At 40.5% G+C, this 20,095-nt stretch overlaps 1 protein-coding gene across 1 annotated transcript; it reads right to left on the minus strand.

The window, feature by feature from the left end:
* Positions 1–1,878: 1,878 nt before the first annotated feature.
* On the minus strand, positions 1,879–18,973 carry lrrc4bb (leucine rich repeat containing 4Bb). Its single transcript, XM_042507932.2, has 4 exons — positions 18,805–18,973; positions 11,894–12,084; positions 7,341–7,953; positions 1,879–7,235 (listed from the first exon to the last, which is right to left on the minus strand). The coding sequence occupies exons 3-4, from the start codon at positions 7,581–7,583 to the stop codon at positions 5,241–5,243; spliced, it is 2,238 nt and encodes a 745-aa protein (XP_042363866.2). The 5' UTR covers positions 7,584–7,953; positions 11,894–12,084; positions 18,805–18,973; the 3' UTR covers positions 1,879–5,240.
* Positions 18,974–20,095: the final 1,122 nt, after the last annotated feature.

The following is a 20,095-nucleotide window of genomic DNA, read 5'->3' on the forward strand; positions in this document are numbered from 1 at the left end:
ACTGGCATTTTTTAAATTCCACCTTTTCTAATTTAAAATTACCCCTCTCCATCACAGTACACTCATGCCAAGATCACAGAACACAGAATGTATTTGCATTTGAGCATTTCTCTTTCATCTTCAATGCATATTAATATATTCTTTTCTGCTGCATACACACTCTTTGCTCACTTCACACCCCCACTTCATATAGCATTCATTGTATGTTTGCTCACTATAACCACAAGCTGAGAAACAGCAAAAAGCTGCAGATATTAATAATCTGCTTGAAAATTACTCACCTAAAGGTGTTACAGAACATTTGATTTTATATATTTGCTTTGGGTTACAGTCTATAAAAATACTATGATGTAACCATACTACACTGTGACTGTCGATCCTGTTGCTATTTCAACATACAGGCCTTTAATATTATTTCCAAGAAGTCTCACGGGGACTGAGCTCTCTGGGGAACAGAGAACAAGCCAAGAACAATTACATTCAAGAAAATGACTTTACATAGTGCCCCCTAAGACATTTCAAATACAATCCCGCTGCTGTAAGGCCCAAACAATTTATCTAAACATATCATTCCAATTCACTGCCATGGTTCATGGCTGATGCATTTGTTGTTACACAAATCCCTTGAGGTTGCAGTTTCATAACGTGGGTTGGACTGCGCAGCGGACATCTGTGATTGTCTATACAGTTTACCTTGGGGTCCAAAATGAGTTTAAAAATATCAAATCTGGTTTGGAACATGCAGATGAACTGAAGAACAAAAAAACAGCGAAGTAAAGCTTGATTTTGTCAACCTGTTCCAAGATAAGAACTCATGATAACAATGTGTTAATGAAGCCCTGCACATTCTTCCAGCATAAAAATAAGCTAGTGCACTTCATCTGTGAGCAACATAACCCAAATCCATTCAGTTCCCTTTACACTCAACAATAGGAAATGTCTAAGTATTCACTAAATGGATCTGATCTTGTTTGTTTTCCTTTTACCTATTTGTCAGATTTGCAAATTCACAACATATGCTAATAATAAGAAATGGCAGTGCCAGTTTATGTACAATTACGCTAATGTAACATGATGGACCACTTGATTTATTAAGGCGGTTGCCATGCTGCAGTGATTACAGGATGTAATAGTGTTACGTTGAATGACTGTACTTCTACAGCCGCCCCTCTTAATCAATTAGCCAACTAATTTGTTTTTACGATTTCAATCAGCAAGATCAGATGTTTTTATTCCTGGGAAATTATCACCTCTTGCAATAAAATAGAATCTTAGATGTTTGTGTTCATGTGTCATGATTACAGATATTTACAAAACGTCTTTGAGTCTTTGACAGCTGCAGGCACTTTTCAAATGTCCCTATAGCAACATAATCCCATAACATTTGTGTGGATTTTATATGCTATGCCAACATAACTGAGCACATAGGGGTACAAGAGGCCCTTGTCTCCAACTATAACCTTATTTTGAAAGTGTGTTTCCTGTTTTCTGGTCTAATAAATAAGTTTGACAAGACAAAAAAATAAAGTAACAAAATACAGTGTAAACACAGTAATTGTTAGGACGTTTTTTCATTTTGTTTTATAAAATTTCACGCAATAACTTATTTGAAACATTGTCATGTTAAACTTGTTAACTCATTTCTTATTTAGTTAGTTGTGGTGCTCTGAAGGATGAAATCACAACAAAGAATGAAAGTGGCCTATGTCTCTAATAGCAGAATAACTCCTTACAGCGGGCGTAAAAACCAAAGTCACAGAAGTAGCAAACAGTGAAATAATATACCTCTCAGTCACTGCATGACAGTCATTGAAGTGCAAGTACAGCACATGTTGATTTTGCCATAATTGAAGAAATACACTCTTCTGCCACACTGTGTACCTGGATGAATGCATGAAAAGAATTACATTTAATGACAACACATAAAGACCCAAATTGATAATATCACATACCGAGATACAACCAACAACTGGAAAAGAAAAAAGAAAAAAAACAAACACAAAATGACATTTTTTTATCATTATTTTGTATTAAAGAAATCTAAATTTCTCTAGAGCTTAACACTGTTCTCTCCCTCGCTTTTTAGAAAGCTTTTAAAACAGACCCAGGTAATTTTTTACATTGTTTTATCAAACAGCACAGCTTACCTTTAAAGGACCAAAAGGTCAGTCCATTTTCTTGTCTTGCAATTTGGTGTCTCAGATATGATAATCCTTTTCATTAAGGAGCTTTGCTTCCAACAAACCAAGAAATGTCATCTGGGCTGAAGCCTCCATTGTAAGCAATGAATGGTGCAGAGGATACACATATGCCAATAACTCCATCTGTAGCCAAGCTGCATCAGTTCACCATCATATATATCACAGCGAGATACAGTTGCCCAATATGCACATATTCCAGTCTCAAGCTTGTGATCGTCATTAAAAGGGGTCATACGTTTGTTATTACTGCTGCAGAATGAGCCTCCTTTTAAATCGCATCAATATGTACAATGGCAGCCACTATACTAAGATGTAACAAAGCCCTTCTGCAGTTCCCCCAAATGTTAATAATAATGATGATAATTGTGCATGTTGCCGGCATGTCCAGAGTTATGAAAGGAACATTTCTCTGCTGATTAGGTGAGTCACCATTCTAACAAAACACAGTGGTGGCGTTCAGGTAGGAAAATTTTGCTGCGGTTATCATGCAGGAATGTGCCCTCACACACAAGCACACAAGGAGGTATCTAGTATGCTCTTTGAAATCTGATGGCAGAGCCACCGAATGTAGCACATCAAGGGAGCGGCCCATATGTTGTGTCTTTAGCCTTCATTTATATTCTATTTGTGTCTCTGTGGGGCTTCAGTTGAACCCTGCCTACTAGATCTGTCTGTGGGGTCGCAACACATTTACATTTACTATGCTTTTGAATGAGATTCGCCGCCAAAAACACCAAGTGGAGAAAAAACAGGGCTGCAATTTAACCAACCTGATCATGTGTAGGTATAACCAAACATGTTTTTTTAAAAAGATGGCTTAGATGTTTGGCAATACACAGAACAAACGTGGTGTGCATTGATGCAGAAGATGTTCCTTTCATGGATTAACCTCTGTGACAGTGCAATCAGGTTGGGTTTTGTCCGATACCATCACTCATATTATCATCACTATTGTTACAATTCCTCACTGTTTCTTTTCTTCCACCAAATGTGGGCTCGTTTCCGATAAGAAAAACCATCATCACTCACAGAAACAGCTCCTATATAGATCTGAGGGAGGGGTGCAACAGGAAAAGAAAACAGCAAAATCACATACAGAGCTGCATTACAGTCGAAAAACCTTGATATGATTTTGTTGATAACACTATCTCAGGTACATTTATCTGGAGTAACTGGTCCAGTTTGTGCTCAATTGCAACAAACATTTTAGGCTCCTGCTTGATGAAAGCAAAAAATATATATAATTTATTAAATAAACTTCTTCCCACTTTCAAACTAGCATGAAAGAATTGTCATGGGAGAAGCATACTGAGGGCTAATTTCAGACAAAACCGCCTTCATTAAGAATAAGTCATCGTCTAGGTCTGTTAAAAACACTCATTTGCAAAACCAGTAGTGTACATGTATAGGAGAGTACCTAAAAAGCCTGCCTGAACATGTTAATACTGCAGATGGCACCTATCATTACCAGAATGACTAATGGCTAAACCACAAACCATACATTCAATCCGGGTTTAGCACCGAGGCCTGCATAACGTCACACTCCTTACTTATGTGGTTGCCATATTGACCCGCCACAACCCAATATATGATTGATTTATTTCACACGTAATGATACATGGCTAGACAACTGTACACATTATATCAAACTAACAAAAATAAAGAAATACATAGTTGAAACGCAAGAAGCGTAAATGGCATTTAACATATGAAAGTTACACTGTAAAAATGTGGATCTTACAATTGTCATACAACCAGACATTATTATTATTAATATACTGTACATTTCCATTCACTCCAATCATCCTAAGATGGATGTTTAATCCCTTCTTGAATGCTGCTGCAGATAGATGTCTAATCATCCTTGTGACAGCATTTTTATGGCATGATTATGGTAACCATGAGCAAGGAGGTCATATCAAATTCCTGTCTAAAAGCAAATATCTGGCTACTGATCTGATTCAAATAACACATTGTCAACACTTTATTTTACCCATACAGGTCTTTGCATTGGATCACCTTTCCGCATTTGTGGAACATCGTTTTAACCATTATTTGATGCTGGCATTTAAGTATCAGAATTGTCAATTCAAATACCAAGTAGCTGGCTTTTACAAAATACATAATACACTCTCAGAACACAAAAGTTTGTCATGATTATTACTGAAGCAACAGAAAAAAGTTTGTCAAACAGAGATCTGCGTTTACTGTTCTACAACCTAAATGGACTTCATGTCACAAAGCCAATTCAAAGATTCACAATGAGTGTTGCAATTGAGCCCTTATGTTTCTGAGAAGTAGCCAAACTTAAAACATGTATCATAACCAACCTCCACCATCACCGCCCCTGATTATTCACAAAGAAACAAACTATACCAGCTTATACATCCACCCCAAAATATCTCTGCATCGGAGTCTGCAATGATACATATTTAAATGAAAATATATTTATATAATTTGTGGATTTTTCACAGTAGTTTGTACTGCACTGTACCTTTTTGTCCATCTATTTATGCCTACATAATTGTCACCTTGAGGGAGTCTATTGAGTCACTTGAGAGAGAGTGTGGCTTGTGTTTTTGTGTGGAAGAAAAATGTCTCTTGGATTTTTGTTCTGTAATATCTCCGATCTTCAGTGTGGTAAGTGCTGTGTATGTCTTTCATCTCTGCTGGCCAACAACGATTTGGGGACTGATTACTCTGAAAGGCTAGTTTTTCCCTATGAGAACACAGCTTGTAGAAACTGCAAAAAACATTTGCTTTGGCACAGATTTACATTGTAGCAATGTCCATTCCTTGATCTCCATGGCCATGATCGTTACTACAAACACAAGTGGCCCATTGTGGTAATCCTTGGCTCAGTACACTGTCACGGATAAGTCTATGTGTTTGTGTATTGCCGTGTCAGTCTATCCTCTCTCCTGGTGTAATGTCAATGCACTCTAGTGTCTAATCATTCCGCGCATAAACCCAACATCAATCCCCTCTCTGTCTCCGAGTCTTGCTCACTCTCTCTCTCTATACTCTCGCTTTTTGTTTTTAGATCTGAGTCTCTTGGACGTTTTCCTTCGAGCTCCCCTTGAAGAGAAGAGGCTCCATTTGGGGATTCTGGTTTTGGCCCATGAAACCCTTGATCGATCCATGTAAGCCCATGGTAGGCATGGGGAGAGACATCGGCAGCGGTGGGGACATAGAACAGGGGTTGATGTTGGTGCCATTGCCTGATGAGGTGAGCAAATTAGATGTAGAGATGGGGACTGAGGTACAGGAGATGGGGATATCCTGGACTTGCTGGTTCTTGCTATTGAGCATCCCTCCCGGTCCCATCCCTTCCGAGCCAATACTGAGACCCATCACATTGTTGTTGAAATGATGGGTCTTGTAGTAATGGTTGAGGGTATCCGTACGGCCAATGTTGGGAAGGTTGACTATTTCTGGATGATGTATCCGAAGGGTTCCCTCTCCACTGCCAGAGTTTATCGTTGAACCACCTGAGATGCCGCTCCCGGCCCCGGCTCCGATCTCATCTTCTACATTGACAATCTCAATGGCTCTGGCAGGACCGTGGTGCTTGTGCAGCTGGTGTTGCTTCCGGAGTTTATAGAAGACCACCAACATAACAGCCGCCATAAAGGTAATGGCCACGAAGCAACCAATGATGATCTTAGTTGTTTTCATTACATCATCCAGACCTGGAATGTTAGTTACATCCATTATGGACACAGTCACTGCATTTTCATTAGCTCTGTTGGCTCGTGGGGACAGTGAAGAAAGAGAGGAGAGAGAGGGTGATATAGTTATGCCAGGTCGGCCCTCTAAGACCCCTCTTTGAACAGTAGGATTAGGGAAATCTATGAAAGTCTCGTTAATATACTGTCTTGCAGAGTTCTCCTCATCTCCTCTCACTGTCTCTACTGTTTCCACAGTGACAGTGGTGAAATAGCTGTAGCTGTTGCTGGGGTCTGAAGCAGACACGTTAAGCACGGCGGTCGCAGTGGTGTTTCCAGCAGAGTTGGTTACCATGCAAGTGTACTGCCCGGTGTCCTGCACGGTAACGTTTGTGAAGTTCAGCGTTCCGTCATGAAGTACTGAGATCCTAACTCGGTATGATCCGTGGGTCATCAGAGTGCCATTCGGAGTGAACCAATTCACAGAGGTCATCGAGGTTCCAGTACGACATTTCAGCTCAGCAGCCATGCCCTCAGTGACATTGAGGTCAGTGGGTGGCTCAACGATCACTGGGGCATAGCAGGTAAAGTGGCTCTGGTCTAGTTCCCCAATGTATTTGCCTTTCAAACCTGGAGGCGCATGGCATCGAGCACAACATGTGGTGTTGCTGGGAACTGTTTCTTTTAGCCACCAGCTGAGCCACAGAACATCACAGTTGCACACCCAAGGGTTGTGGTTGAGATGTACTCTCTCCAATTGGTGCAAAGGGGTGAAGAGGTCATGGGGCAGGGAATGCAGTGAATTGTGGGAGAGATTGAGCTCCTCCAAGTTCTTGAGGTCATCAAAAGCATTGCGCTCAATGACCGACACTCTGGAGTGCATTAGCCACAGCTTGCGAAGTGACACCAGGCCCTGGAAGGATCCAGGCCTGACTATCCCCAGCTGATTTCCTGACAGCTCCAACTCCTCTAGTCGCACTAGCGGGGTAAGGTTAGGGATGTCCTTCAAGCCGCACATGCCGAGATTCAAGAAGCGTAAGTTGACCAGACCTTCGAAGGCAGCTTCTGAGATGAAATCCAGCTTCCTGAGTTCCCCCAGATCGAGACGGCGCAAAGAGGGAACACGGTGAAAGGCAAACGCCGGCAGTGTCTCGATGGGGTTGTTTCGTAGCCATAGTTCCCTTAGCTTGCTGAGGTACTCAAAGGCTTGTGACGGTACCACCGTGAGGCGGTTGTCAAAAAGCTCCAGCGTATTGAGGTTGGGAAGGCCATTGAAAGCTCCCACCTCGATTTGCCGGATGTGATTCTTGGAGAGCTGGAGGATTTCCAGATGCCGCAGGTGCTTAAATGTGTCAGACTTGATCACCTGGTGTGGAAACAAAAACACGGAGGCAAGTTGTAACCATCAGAAAAACTGCTGTCAACAATTACATACAACGTATGATCTGTTTGTAGATGGAGCCATATTTACCTGAATTGTGTTCTCTTGTAGATTGAGGTATCTTGTGTTCTCTGAAATACTGTCTGGGACTTGATCTAAACTCTTCCTTGTACAGATGACGCGGCTTGCCTGATTGGAGCAGGTACAGGGGGTGGGGCAAGGGGGTGCTGCCTCTGTCAGCTGAGGTCCATGGTTGTGAAACCACAACAAAAGCTGGACCAACCAGAGGAGGGGGGAAGGGGTACAGGGGCTGGTCACCATGACAACACGCATGGCAACTGAGTCATGACCCACCCCTATTGCTATGATGTTGATAAGTCACCTCCAAACAGGGGGAATTAAATGTTTATCTTGATGTTCATATTTTTTGCTCTTACTGTGTTTTTTTCTCCTTCAAGTAGTAACTTTAAAAATGGAGAGGGAAAAAGTGTAATGTTATATATTAAATACTCAATTTATTATTAATATATTCTTATTTTACTTTGCTCATGCTTCTTTGACTATCAAACACCTTGTTCTTTTCAACAAGTCATTTTAGGGAACTCTGTTTTTTTGTTCCCATGACAATTATTAGAATAGAAGTTAAATTTAGGGGAGGATTTGCTCTTGAATTTGTTGTCTCTGTGGAGGCTGTTGCTTCTCACTGTAGGGGGAAGAGAAAAAAGGAGAGAGGAAGGAGGTCAAGTAAGTGCACAGTGCAGTAGCTATTAGCCTAGCACATACATGCATGTGTTCCCAGAACTAAATTTAAATCTTAAAATATTACAATGCCCTGGCGCAAGAGTGTATGACAAGCTGGGTCAGGCTTTTTTTCCTCTTAAGAGGTGGCTCTCAAATTGTGGCCTGTAGTCTAACTGGTGAGTCAGCTGCCATTTTCTTCATAGGTTGAACTTAACATCTGGGTCATGGTCTGAAATGGCCACAAAATCCTAAAACCTCAAGCTGGGTCACAATTTCTGAGCCGAGCCATTAGGACGACAATCTCATCGTCCACTTTATGATACTGGTGTGCTTCAAGTCAGATGCAAAGTGACAGAAGTAGACTCTCACATTTAAAAGTATGCCAAGTTGTTGAATGCAATTACAACTGCTGCCGGGATTCATGTGGACCTAAGGTTAATGCAGGCATTCACGCAATCCATCACAACGCAGCAGCAGTAATTTAGCAATTAAGATATGAAGGAATGATTCTGGACCCCTGAAATGTTACTGCAATGCACATGCTGTGCACAATAAGCAACGCACAATCAGACAAGGTCCTTAGCCACTAAAGTTGATGAACCAAACCCAAAAATTACAACTAGATTGTGAACAAGGAAAAATAAAAGATGGTGCAAAATACTTTTAGGGCTTTTGTAATAGGTCTGTGGTTAAGGGGGTGTCACACGAAAATGGCTGCAAGCATCAGCAGACTCACTAAATTTAGAAAAGGTTGGACTGATTCCCTTTAAATGATTAGACCAGAAAGAAAGTGCTCATTGTTTTCTCAAACACGTTATGTTCGACACTGTGACTCTCGCAGTTACAAGCCCGAGCTGTCTGTTGAAAACAAAGCAGAAGAGCTCAGTTATATGTTACTTATATGACCACTGTGCTACCATTACTGATATTTTACATCTTAGATGTTTTCCAAGTATTTTTAATCTCTGATAAATGGGTTATTTATTTCTTTTAAAAAGGCTCCATGGCAGTCCTTAGCATCTCCTCTCCTATGCAGCGACGATGCATGCGCTCCTAGAAACACGGTTGCTGTGGCAACCTGCTCACTCACCATCTTGTGTTTTTACTGTCCAGTGCCCTATTCCACATTACTGTGTTTAGCTGAGCCTGATGAACATTTGATGTTTAAACCTGATCAGCAGCACCTTTATGGTGTAAAAAAAACATCAACTTATATTTGACTTAAGATCACAGTTTTTGATGTTACACCACATATGAAGTCAAGAGTTTTGATACCTCTTTCTAGAAAAATAAAAACATACATATGAAAATATATATTTGCTTAAGTGAAGGTAGACCTGAGATAAAACCTAGCTGGACCTTGGCCTTCAACATCACAACAGAGCGAGCAGATTTGTCATGAATCTTAATATCTACAAGGTCTGAGGATTAGGTCAACATCAGTCTTTATTAAAAACATAGCTCTGAGAACTCTTAAAGCAGCTATTAAGAAAGCTCATAAGGGAGTGTATGCTAAAAATAGATGTTTTAGATGCTCTGCACATCCCACAGAGTCTCTATCTATCTATCTCCAACACACACACACACACACACAGATATTCACACATCCATATCTACAACCATCCTAACTGTAACTGCCACCGAGGAACAACAAGAAAAGCCAAACGTAGATTCATAAATACAAACGCTAATCCTAAACATTACTGTATGCAGCCCCTTTGCTGCACTCCTCATTATGATGTTCTGAACATTGCTGTCCCTCCTTGAAGAGTCTCCTTCTCATCCCCATCCAGCAGGTAATTATGCATTTCGATAAATTGACTGAGTTGAAAAATAAAATATCTCCCCCAGACGTCAGGATTGTGTGTGATCCAGAGTGATGGTTTGATAGTTACAATGTTTTTTAACTCGACAGAAAGATGATTCGAGCATCAAAACACAAACATCATTAGCTGGTCAAAAAATTGATCATACCAGAGCTCTGACAACAGAATTTGTTTTTCATACACCGGAGCATTACGTAGGTGTTAGATTGGTGGTTTTTCCTTTAAATTTGTATGAAGCTGAAAATATTGATATTAGCAAGTAATTTTTGAGTCAAGACTTCTTACGTTTCTCTTGCCTCGGCCACCATTGTTGTAATGTACGAATGTAGAGTTTGTTTTTCTCACTTGTTAATGAAGGCATAAGCACTTTTCTAGAATTATTGCAAAAACATTTAAGAAAAATCACAGAATAGTGTTTTCTTAATTGCATCAATGTAAAAAAGATGCATTTCCCTTTAAATAAAGGTCTTTGAAAGCTGCCAACAATAAACTTTGATTTTTTTTTTCTCAATATAAAATTAAAGAAATTGAAAAGACATATTGAATGAATCAAGCTTTATTTTTTTTCTTTGTATTAGGTGGCAAAAGTCACAATAAAAAAAAATCTATGTAAAACGTCCAACAGGGTAAAATTGGATGGGGGGAGAGACCTTGAATCTGCCAGCAGGACGCCTGTTGCCTTGACCTCCCCATCTTTGAGTTCCCCACAAGAACAACAGCGCACACTGATGATGGTCTTTATTTTTAGATTATTACACCTTGACTCATCTGAGGGCCAATTCCTCTTTGCCAGAGGCCTTCATTCTCATCCTTGTGCAAAATGTGCTTCCTTTAGGTTTATGACATACATGGCTGAGATGTCCAGACTGGATGGGGTTATTTTTTTCAACCAATTTCACTCAAAGGTATTTCTCTTTCCTGATCTTCGCTGTTTTTCCATGTCAAGAGCAGATTGCAACCATGTAGATATTGATTATTCGATCAGGCCTGAGAAAGCGCTCAGTCGTGAAAAGACAAATTAGCTGCAAGCTGCTGACCAATTGCTACAAACCAATCACATCATCGTAAGCGCCTGATTGTATCAATGCCCATGCTCTCCACAACAAAGTCATTAAGGTTTATGAAGAGGCAAAAATCGTGGTGTTGTTTTCAATAAACACGGGGGCTTCTGGGGGTTTGTGGGATGCTTCCTGTGTGCCTACACAAGGCCCAATTAGACCTCATGTATTTACAGATGGTCTCGAATGAACACAAAGCGACACAGGTGCAGCAGGGCCAACATCATCTGCTGTAACTATGACAACACTAGATTGATTCAGGACGTGGGAATCAGGGGTAGGATGGGACGCATTTCACCAGTATGGCAACAAGCACCTTTTTAGGAGAGGAAAATTTGCAGGTTCATGGCAAATATTTTCAGCTTTCAAGTGATGACAGCTATATTTTCCAATTTCTCTGATATCAACTCGTGGGGGGAAAACACCAAAAAAAAAAGCTATAACCTGACCATTTTCTCCTGCAGTCGCAACCTCTAATCTGCAATCTGTCCTCATCATATAGCCTCTAGCATAATATCTCCTACAATTCAACAGAATGGCCTTATTCATCTATGCAGCTGCGCTCACTACGGCGCACCTTCTCGGGAACGCAATTGAAATTCTGAATAGGCCTAATTCTGCACATGCTGCATTACAAAATGGCTTGCATCCATTCTCTCTTCAGGGTAATGACAACATGACTGCACCCAAAAACAATCCATAGCCTCACTGTTTTTTCTTTTCTCCTTTTTTTGAAGGATATGTGTGGACATGTCAAGGCTTACATAAGGATCCATGTTATTTCAACACATTTGCAATGACCACCGCAGCTTTATTCCTCTGACATCGACTGTATCTTTTGTTGGTATTAATTATTTACCTCAACTATTATGAATCTGTGCGACCTTTGCACGTTTCATCATCCAATCTTTATCGTCTCGTGACTGATTTCGGCATCCGTGCAGATTAGGTAACATATGCAATAATTACGCCGGCCATTTCAGTCCCCCTTCTACCTGTACAACCAATATACACGTACCTTAATGTTTCGGCGGCTGCGGCGTGAGGTCGATGTTTTTTCCTCTCCCCTCGTCCCCTCTTCTCCCGATCACCAGTTTTCCAGCCTCTCTCCTTTTTCTCTTTTCCCTAAATTGATTCGCTTGTTTCCACGGCTGTAAGCTGGCTCTTGTTCTTGTAGGCTATTCCGCAGCGCCAACGCAACGCGGGGGGCTACAGTCAGTGATGGCAGGTTAAAAAGATGAACACAATCCACACACACACATACACACGCGGGGAGAAGAGGAGGAAGAAAAAAACAACAGATCGGATTAAGGGTCGTTGAAGGAAAATGATGTTAGTATTATCACATTTAGGGAACGAGGTCTGGGACGAGTGCATCCATGCGCCTTATCATCCTTGGAGAGGAACGCAGGCAGCAAACGCGACGGCGCCCGGTGGGCAGAGCATTTTGCGTCCAGCATAAGCGGCTCTTTACGCACATTCCGTATGTTTCCGTCTGAATCCCACTAAGGCAGCATTAGAAGAACAGATGAAGGACCAACGACTTATGGATGTCTCTGCGTTCCTTAGATGATTTAAGCATTTAAACTCTGAATATTGCAAGCTTAATTATTTGGTTTGATTTAGCCTTCACGTTCTGTTTTAAATCAACATCCATGCATGTCATGAATAAAGTCACATATTCATTAATGTGACTCAGCAGCACTGGATGATCAGCAGCATAAATTGAGTCAGTGTGTCTCTTATTATACTGTGAAATTTCATGATTTTTTTTTTTTTTTTTTTTTGTCAGTTTTCAGTGTTTATCACCAAACACCTGTTTACTGCTGAACCAACAGACCAAAACATCTGCAGTAAGAAACATTTCTGCTCCATTGAGTCTTAAAGAGTTTCATAGGCCTACTAATGTCCATATTCATAATGAATGTGCAGTGCTAGCACATGCATTTTTAGTAATGGCCAGCTCAGATTAAATCTAGCAAACTAATGAGGTCTGTTTTCTGCAGTCTTTGCATATGAGCATTTGTTTTTTCTTCCCCAAATGCAGCTCTCAGTGGTGGGTTTAAAGCTGTACATGAGGAAGTCATCATCACTATTACTTGCTGTCAAACAGACTGCAGCTCTGCAGTGCTAGAGTTAGCAGATTTGGGGCCCTGGGCAAGCTTCCTTTGGTGCCCCTCCCCCACACAAAAAACCTTCTTTAATTTATTACAAACAAGAAAGAGCTAATAAGACATCAAAGAAAATAAACAATTTAGCTAATAATCAATAATAAGAAATAAATAACAAAATACAGTACATGCAAATTTGCAAAATTTGCCTTTTTTTGTACTGCACCTGAAAATGCTTTTGCCTTTTCCCTTTCTCTTACTCTTTTCATACACTCCACTTGACCATTCCCATACATGCTTTAAATGTTCTGTTTGTGAATATCACCCACTGATGGACACATAAAAGTGAACTGCACTGCATTACCAGGACTATAGGTGGTACTCCTACTACAGACCATTGAATATTTGGTTCAATTTGCCTTAATGTTCCTTTTTTTTCTAAGGCCATCTATGTCCATAGATGTTGATATTTGGTTGAATCTAGGTTGTGATGGACATCATCTGGACAGCTAATGCCAACATCAAATTGACATAGAATACGGATGAAAGATGGCACAGATATTTTGTTGGTTTTAAGTCGTGTTGTTAAAGGTATAGTGTAGAATTTAGGGGCATATATTAACACAAACGTTTATCTATATATGGAATGGATCCTCATCTAGGGAGTCCACCATTGTGTTTCTATAGTAGCCCAGAACAGACAAATCAAGTTCTGGCCAGATAAGGCAATTCACACTTTCGCGTTGGTCTCTTGCAAAAATTTCAATTCTGCGACCTAACCACTAGATTCCTTTAAATCTTACACACCTACACCTTTAAGTAACCAAAATCCAACAGCTTAAAAAGTGTAATGCTAGTGTCATCTTGACATAGACTACTGACATTCAGTTGTGAAGCGTCATAATGTTAACATGCACACAACATGGAATACGTTAGACATTTGAAGCATTGTCAGCCCAATTTTTACTACAGTCAAATTTCACAATTGTCCAGTGTCAGAGTCCAATCTCTTACTGACATCATATTGACATCCCATGCCAGCTGGGCAAGTTTATAGGAAAGGCTTGTATAAAGATCCGCCACTGCAGCCCTGTGATGTTTGCATATTATAAAAACCCAATACTTCAACTTCTAAAGCCCAAACATGAAGTATTTTGTGAGCAGGTTCCAGAGTTTAGTAGGCTATGAGTGGGTTGCTGCATGTTTTAATTAGTGAATTGAGACAAATGCCAGCAAGATAGCCAATAAAGAACGCTTTAGTTCGTCTTTCTAAGTGGCCTCCCCATATCGATCTTTGTCGTGTGTGTCCACATGTGTCAGGTGATTTAGCTCCTATATAATCTTCACATATTGCAGTAGAGAATTTGTGCAAAGGAAGAGAAGCATCCCTTGTAGCTTTATATCCACAGTTTGTAGGTATAAATAAATCCCAGTGCATCTTTGCTCTGTCTCAGCTCATACTAAAGGTCAAAGGACAGAGAAGGCCAGTTATGCTTCAGAAAGACCCCCAAGATATATACACACTCTCTCCCTCACCCTCTCGCTCCCTCGCTCCTCCCCTCCCTCCTCTGTGAATGCCGTAGTGAGCATTGTTCACGACCACTAGCTTTTGCTGAAAGCTGCACAGCAATGAGGTCTCTGTGCCTTTTGCCTCTCTCTTCCTTTCCCCTCCCCCTCCTCTGCCCCTCTCTCTCTCCCTCTCTCTCTCTCTCCCACCCATCCACCTTTCTCTCCTTCCCTCTCTTTCTCCCTCTATCTCGCTCCCTCTATTAAATTTCCAGTCACACAGTGGTGCAGAGGATATTCCTCCTTTCCCCTTCTTTCTCCCTCTTCCCTCATTCCCTATCACTCATGCTGAAATCTTAGCCCACTTCCAGCCTCTCGCCCGACCCTGGCTGCCTTTCAGCGCTTTTTGTCTCCTCTCTCTGTACATCTTTTTGCCTTCCAACCCCCGCGCCATTTAAAATGATTCCACACCGCCCATGCCAAACCCACCCTGTGCCTCAGCCCCCCTTCTATGTCCTCACTGTGTCATTGCACATTGAATCTGATATTCCCCTTATGCATGTATAGTATGCTTGTGTGTGCGTGTGTGTGTGCAGGCCCCCTTGAGACTGTGTGTGTGTGTGTGTGTGTGTGTGTGTGTGTGTGTGTGTGTGTGTGTGTGTGTGTGTGCGAGCGACGGAGTGGAGGGAGGGAGAGGGACATGCATTTGTGCACAGTAAATGAACAAACACTCATCGCTGTATTGCTTGTGTCATCAGTACAGGAAGGCTCTTGGAGTAGAAATACAGCGGAGAGAGCTAATCCCACTATCCAGAGAGGACAAGTGCATGGCATTTCCAATACAACCCAAACCCCATAAACTCTTAATGCTGTGTTAGGAGCCACAGGGGGAGAGGAAGGGGGAGGGTGATGAGGATTTGGCAGCAACATGCTAGTGCCAAGACATATGTGGCATGCTGATAGCGCCAGAGAGGTGCAGCTCACACTGTGAAGAAGCTTTAGAGGGGTGCTGATACACATCCATCACTTCCATCATTTCGGGTTACTAGCTACAGGCCTCGCCGCTCTGGAAGTGGGTGGTTGAGTAATTGTACACAGTTCAAAGCAAAGATTAAGAATGTGGATAATTTTTGTAGCAGTAGCGCCGATGTTAGATTTGGGTGAAGAAGCATAAGTGATCTGTTTAATGGCCCTGAGCATCCAATTGGGATTGTGAACAAAGTGATATTTTTCGGTGGTTATTTTTAGAAATGTAACAGGGAAAAGTTGGATTGGTGCTCATTGCCATCTGTGCAAGAGAATAAGAGAGATACAAGGGAGAGTTTCGAGTTATTCATGGTGACATCGCCGTGTGTGTGTATATGTGTGTGTGCTCGTGTTAGAGAGACAGAGAGGGAGAGAAAATAGAGAGAAAAATCCTAGTGTCACAGTATCTTAGCAACTGCCTCCATCTCCTTGGAGACAAGAACTGACATCATTTCCTGTCTGTGAGAACTCACTTTTGGTTTGTACACAGTGTGTTTGTGCGTATGAGTGTGAGGGCATGTGTGTGCGTGCATGTCTGTTTGTTTGTGTGTTGGCGTGTGTCCATGTTCATATGCAGATGTGGGCCTGCAGTATGTGCACCGATGCAAACAGGACGTATTCTAGTGTTTCAGCCAGGTTGTGCTCAAGAAGGTAGCTCTATTTGAAGTCAATGAAAAGTCAGAAAAAATAAGTTATTTTCTGCCATGGCAAAATTACTGACATGGATTTCTACTTTAAAAGACAATTGTTTTCTTTTTGGACTATTGTTTTAGGGAACAGGCTTTCAATAGAGCTGTGAAATCAATATCAAGATCTGTACTGTTTTTACTGTTCTAAATGGTTTTTTTTTTTCTCCTACAAACAGTTTGACGGCCATTTTGTTATACCATAAAATTTAGTGCATTAACACAGTTTATTCCTTGTATTACAAGTTGATTTCTGTAGACATATTGTCACTAATGTGGAATGTTTGTATTGTTTTATTTTTGGCCATATTTTGGGCAATATTTGTACTTTTACAGCCAAGTTTGGGGACATGTTTGTCAGTAATGGAGTGTGTAGAGTTTGCTGTTCATATAGGCCTGCCAAGCAGGCCTCTGTGTTTTAATGCAGAAAAAATGTCATCTTCAACTGCCATCTTGTGAGCAATGGGGTGAAGTGCAATCAGTAATAAATTCTCTCATGCTAAAAAATGTCATGTTAAAACACAATTTTAGCTCATATAACCAGGTAATAGGTATTTCTTTGTATCATACCCCACAAAATTGCAATAAATAAGCACTAAAATACATTTACATTATCACGCTCATTCTGTTATAGTTACCATCTGCTGGCGGCAGCTTCTAAATTACCGTACAGATATGGGAGTGGTATTGACCTTCTTATCAAAATCTTTAAAAAAGTTAATAATCATATTTCCAAAAATGCCTAAAGAAACCGCAGACTTGTCGATGCTGAAACTGCTCTGACAAACCTTATCCTTCAATAGCATGACACCAGGAAGCTATAAAGTTGATTGTCATTTGATCAAGAGCTGCTACAATATGACGGTCCCATCGCATATGCTACAAAAGCATTAAATGACATTCAGAAACTGCGCACTGAAACAGAGCAGGCTCAATGACATGAAGACTATAAAACAAACATTTCACATCAAAAGTTGCATTTAAAGTACAATGGAACAGAGCTGGCGCTAAGGCATTAAAATTAATACATTGGCCTACACAATATGTACCATGGTATAATATATATACCGTAAAACTTCAAATATAAGCATGTCCAGTCCAAATTAGAAGTTTTTTGCCCCCGATGCAGATAATGTCACTTAGCTGCCGAGATTATGCATGCAACTATAAATATTTAAACTTTCGTCTAAACTTTTGTATGGACATATTACACACATTGTTAGCTTGATTTAATCTATGAAGGTATATCACTATCAATAATGCTCTGCAGATCTTATTTGTGCATGCATGTGATGGTTTCATGGTTTATGTTTTAATCTTGTTGATTATATTCCGCTCTGTCCTGACTTGCTCCTGAATTCTTAGAAGAGTCACGTTGTGGTTCCATCACAACAGGATGCAGCTGGTGTCTGTTTAGTCTTGTAAAGTATGCAGGAATGCATCCTGTCTGCTTTGTAAGCAGAGGTAGATCGCCATATTTGGAAGCCATCGTGGTGGTGTCTGCGGGTGACCATATTCGGATTGGAAATTGGACTCGAGTGAGATTCTGGTACTTTCTGAATCTTCTGACTCTGATGTTTGGTGAATATTCAGGGTTGAAAATTCCGCGAACTGCTCCGCCCATCACATGTACTTATATGTACTTCCATTTTACTCCAAAAAAGGAGGTACAAAGAAGTATACTGTTATATTTTAATAACGCAGAGATATTGCTGATATTGCTGATATTGCTCGCAATTACTGGTGGTCATTTGACTTCATATTAATCATTTAGTTCATTTTAACCATGAGCACAAAAGAAGGCTAATATTGGCTTAGTAAACAAGAGATGCAAAAAAAGAGGTTTAAATAAACAACTTGATTGTATTTCCCATCTTTGCTGAGCAAGTTTTGTGTAAGAGGAAATAAAAGTGTGTCCCATACAGATACCTGTCCCAAATATAAGCCTGTTGAGTTCAGTGGTTTAGGCAAATGATAGCCCAGGCTATTAAGTTTTACAGTATATACTATACCATGATCTGGGTGAATTCTCGATTCTGACTGGCTACAATGTGTGCTTTAAGGAAGAGATAATGCCTGACAAGGTGTCCATAACCAATTTATGCAACAGAGTGCTTGTTTATTCACAAAACTGAGTTAGTCCTTCTATTTAGTTTTTTGACCATATTTAATGTTATTGACTTTAAATCTTGCTGGCAAATTGTTAGTTTTCTGGCTAATAGCTCAGCCAAAGTGTTCTATGAGCTGTGTGGACTAGAAATGTCTTTCAATTCTAGGTCGTATCTAAGGTTTGCCTTATTTATTGGATTAGTGAATAACGTTTCCATTGGCTAAGAACCTTTTGAGGCAATAATGATTGTTCCAGGTATTTGGTAAACCATCAGGTTTTTCCACAGATAAGAAAAAGTTATGACTGCTTCTGATGGACATGGACACCTCATAGGGCATTATCCCTTGCATAAATATTGGGGACCGTGATGATTATATAATAAAACATAACAAACATAACAAATTTAAATTACCATTACCAATGGTCCCAGTACTACAGTAGACCTATACTGCTGTTCTGTGTGTGGTTTGTGCAAGTGGTGTTGGCGTACCTGTATCACAGAACCAATGACTTGGACCCAAAAGCAGACTCAATCAAGGTGGTAAAACTCCCATCCAGCAAAAACTGGTCAAAAACTGAGACTCAATGAAAAACTCACACAAAGGGAATGCTGGGACACTGTCAGAGAGCAACAAGATAAATTGGCAAATAGGGAAGAGTACAAAGAGACTTCAAAGGTGGGGAGACAATGAGACACAGGTGCAATGCATTAGGGTGGAGCAGGTAATCACACGTAAGGGAAGAACACAAGGGCAGGAAACAGAGGACCTGAAACAAGACAAGAGGTGAGTATCAAAATAAAACAGGAAATACAAGACAATGAAAAATTATGGAGAACAAAAAAGAACAAAAAGAGAAAGTAAACTATCGTGGACAAGATGTAGCAGTACCCGAGCAGAAGCCACTGCTTGACTTTTGTGACTAAGTACAATGAGTGTCAAAACCTGTACAGTACTGTCTCTTTGTTTCATTACTTTTAAATGTATTTAAATGTAATATGTGTAATATAGAATGCAGGGCTGACCTGATTCAATATTATGCCATATGAACCAGATTTGGCTATTCAATATGAATATTCAATGATTAATTTTGTTATCCATAAAAAGTTTTAAAGTCTGAAAAAACTCTGAAGGATGTTCAGTGCGACAGCAGCATTCATGTCATATAGTAAACAAGCTAACAATGGGCCGCAAATGTGCAACAACAATTTTTCCAGACACTAGATATCAATAAAAGCCAGAGACAGTATCCTATGAACGTGTGCCTTACAGTGCAGCCTCTCTCTCCCTTTGAGCCATTGCCTGCATGTCTGTAGCTGCAAAGAGTAGTGTACAAGTCAAGAGCATTCACTATGCAGCAAAATTCCAGGACCAAACCGTCACCACAAGTGCACTGCACAGAAAAAATGACTGACTTGAAGCAAGCTCAGTCTCCGACTAATGATTCAAGCCTCCGACTTTCAAGGGCCAGCCCGAGTAGAATATAACACTGTTGACTGTTATAGTTTTGTTACATATATTTGATTGAAAAGTCATAAAACATGTCGTAGCATATATGTAATTTTAATAATATAAAGAAGTTCAAGTTTGTGCACTTTTCCTTTGCAGCACGAGACACTGAGTCATCAAAACTCTGAGAACGCCTGATTTAATGTTTCTGTTTCAAAAGGCTCTATAATGGTCAGTTTAGCTGTTAAGTTTCTAAAAAAAAAAATGTATTCCCCGGGGGAAATCCCCCGTGAAGGTGTTGATTGAAAATGGCCCCCCCAATGTTAAATAGGT

The sequence above is a fragment of the Plectropomus leopardus genome, chromosome 19 (assembly GCF_026936395.1).
Source record: "Plectropomus leopardus strain MGB_pleo_1.0 chromosome 19, ASM2693639v1, whole genome shotgun sequence".
Classification (NCBI taxonomy): Eukaryota; Metazoa; Chordata; class Actinopteri; order Perciformes; family Serranidae; genus Plectropomus; species Plectropomus leopardus.

Coding starts and splice junctions, on each gene's coding strand:
- lrrc4bb (XM_042507932.2), bottom strand. CDS start 7,583: ATGCGTGTTGTCATGGTGACCAGCCCCTGTACCCCTTCCCCCCTCCTC. Junction 7,236..7,340: donor TACAAGAGAACACAATTCAG/GTAAATATGGCT, acceptor TTTCCACACCAG/GTGATCAAGTCTGACACATT.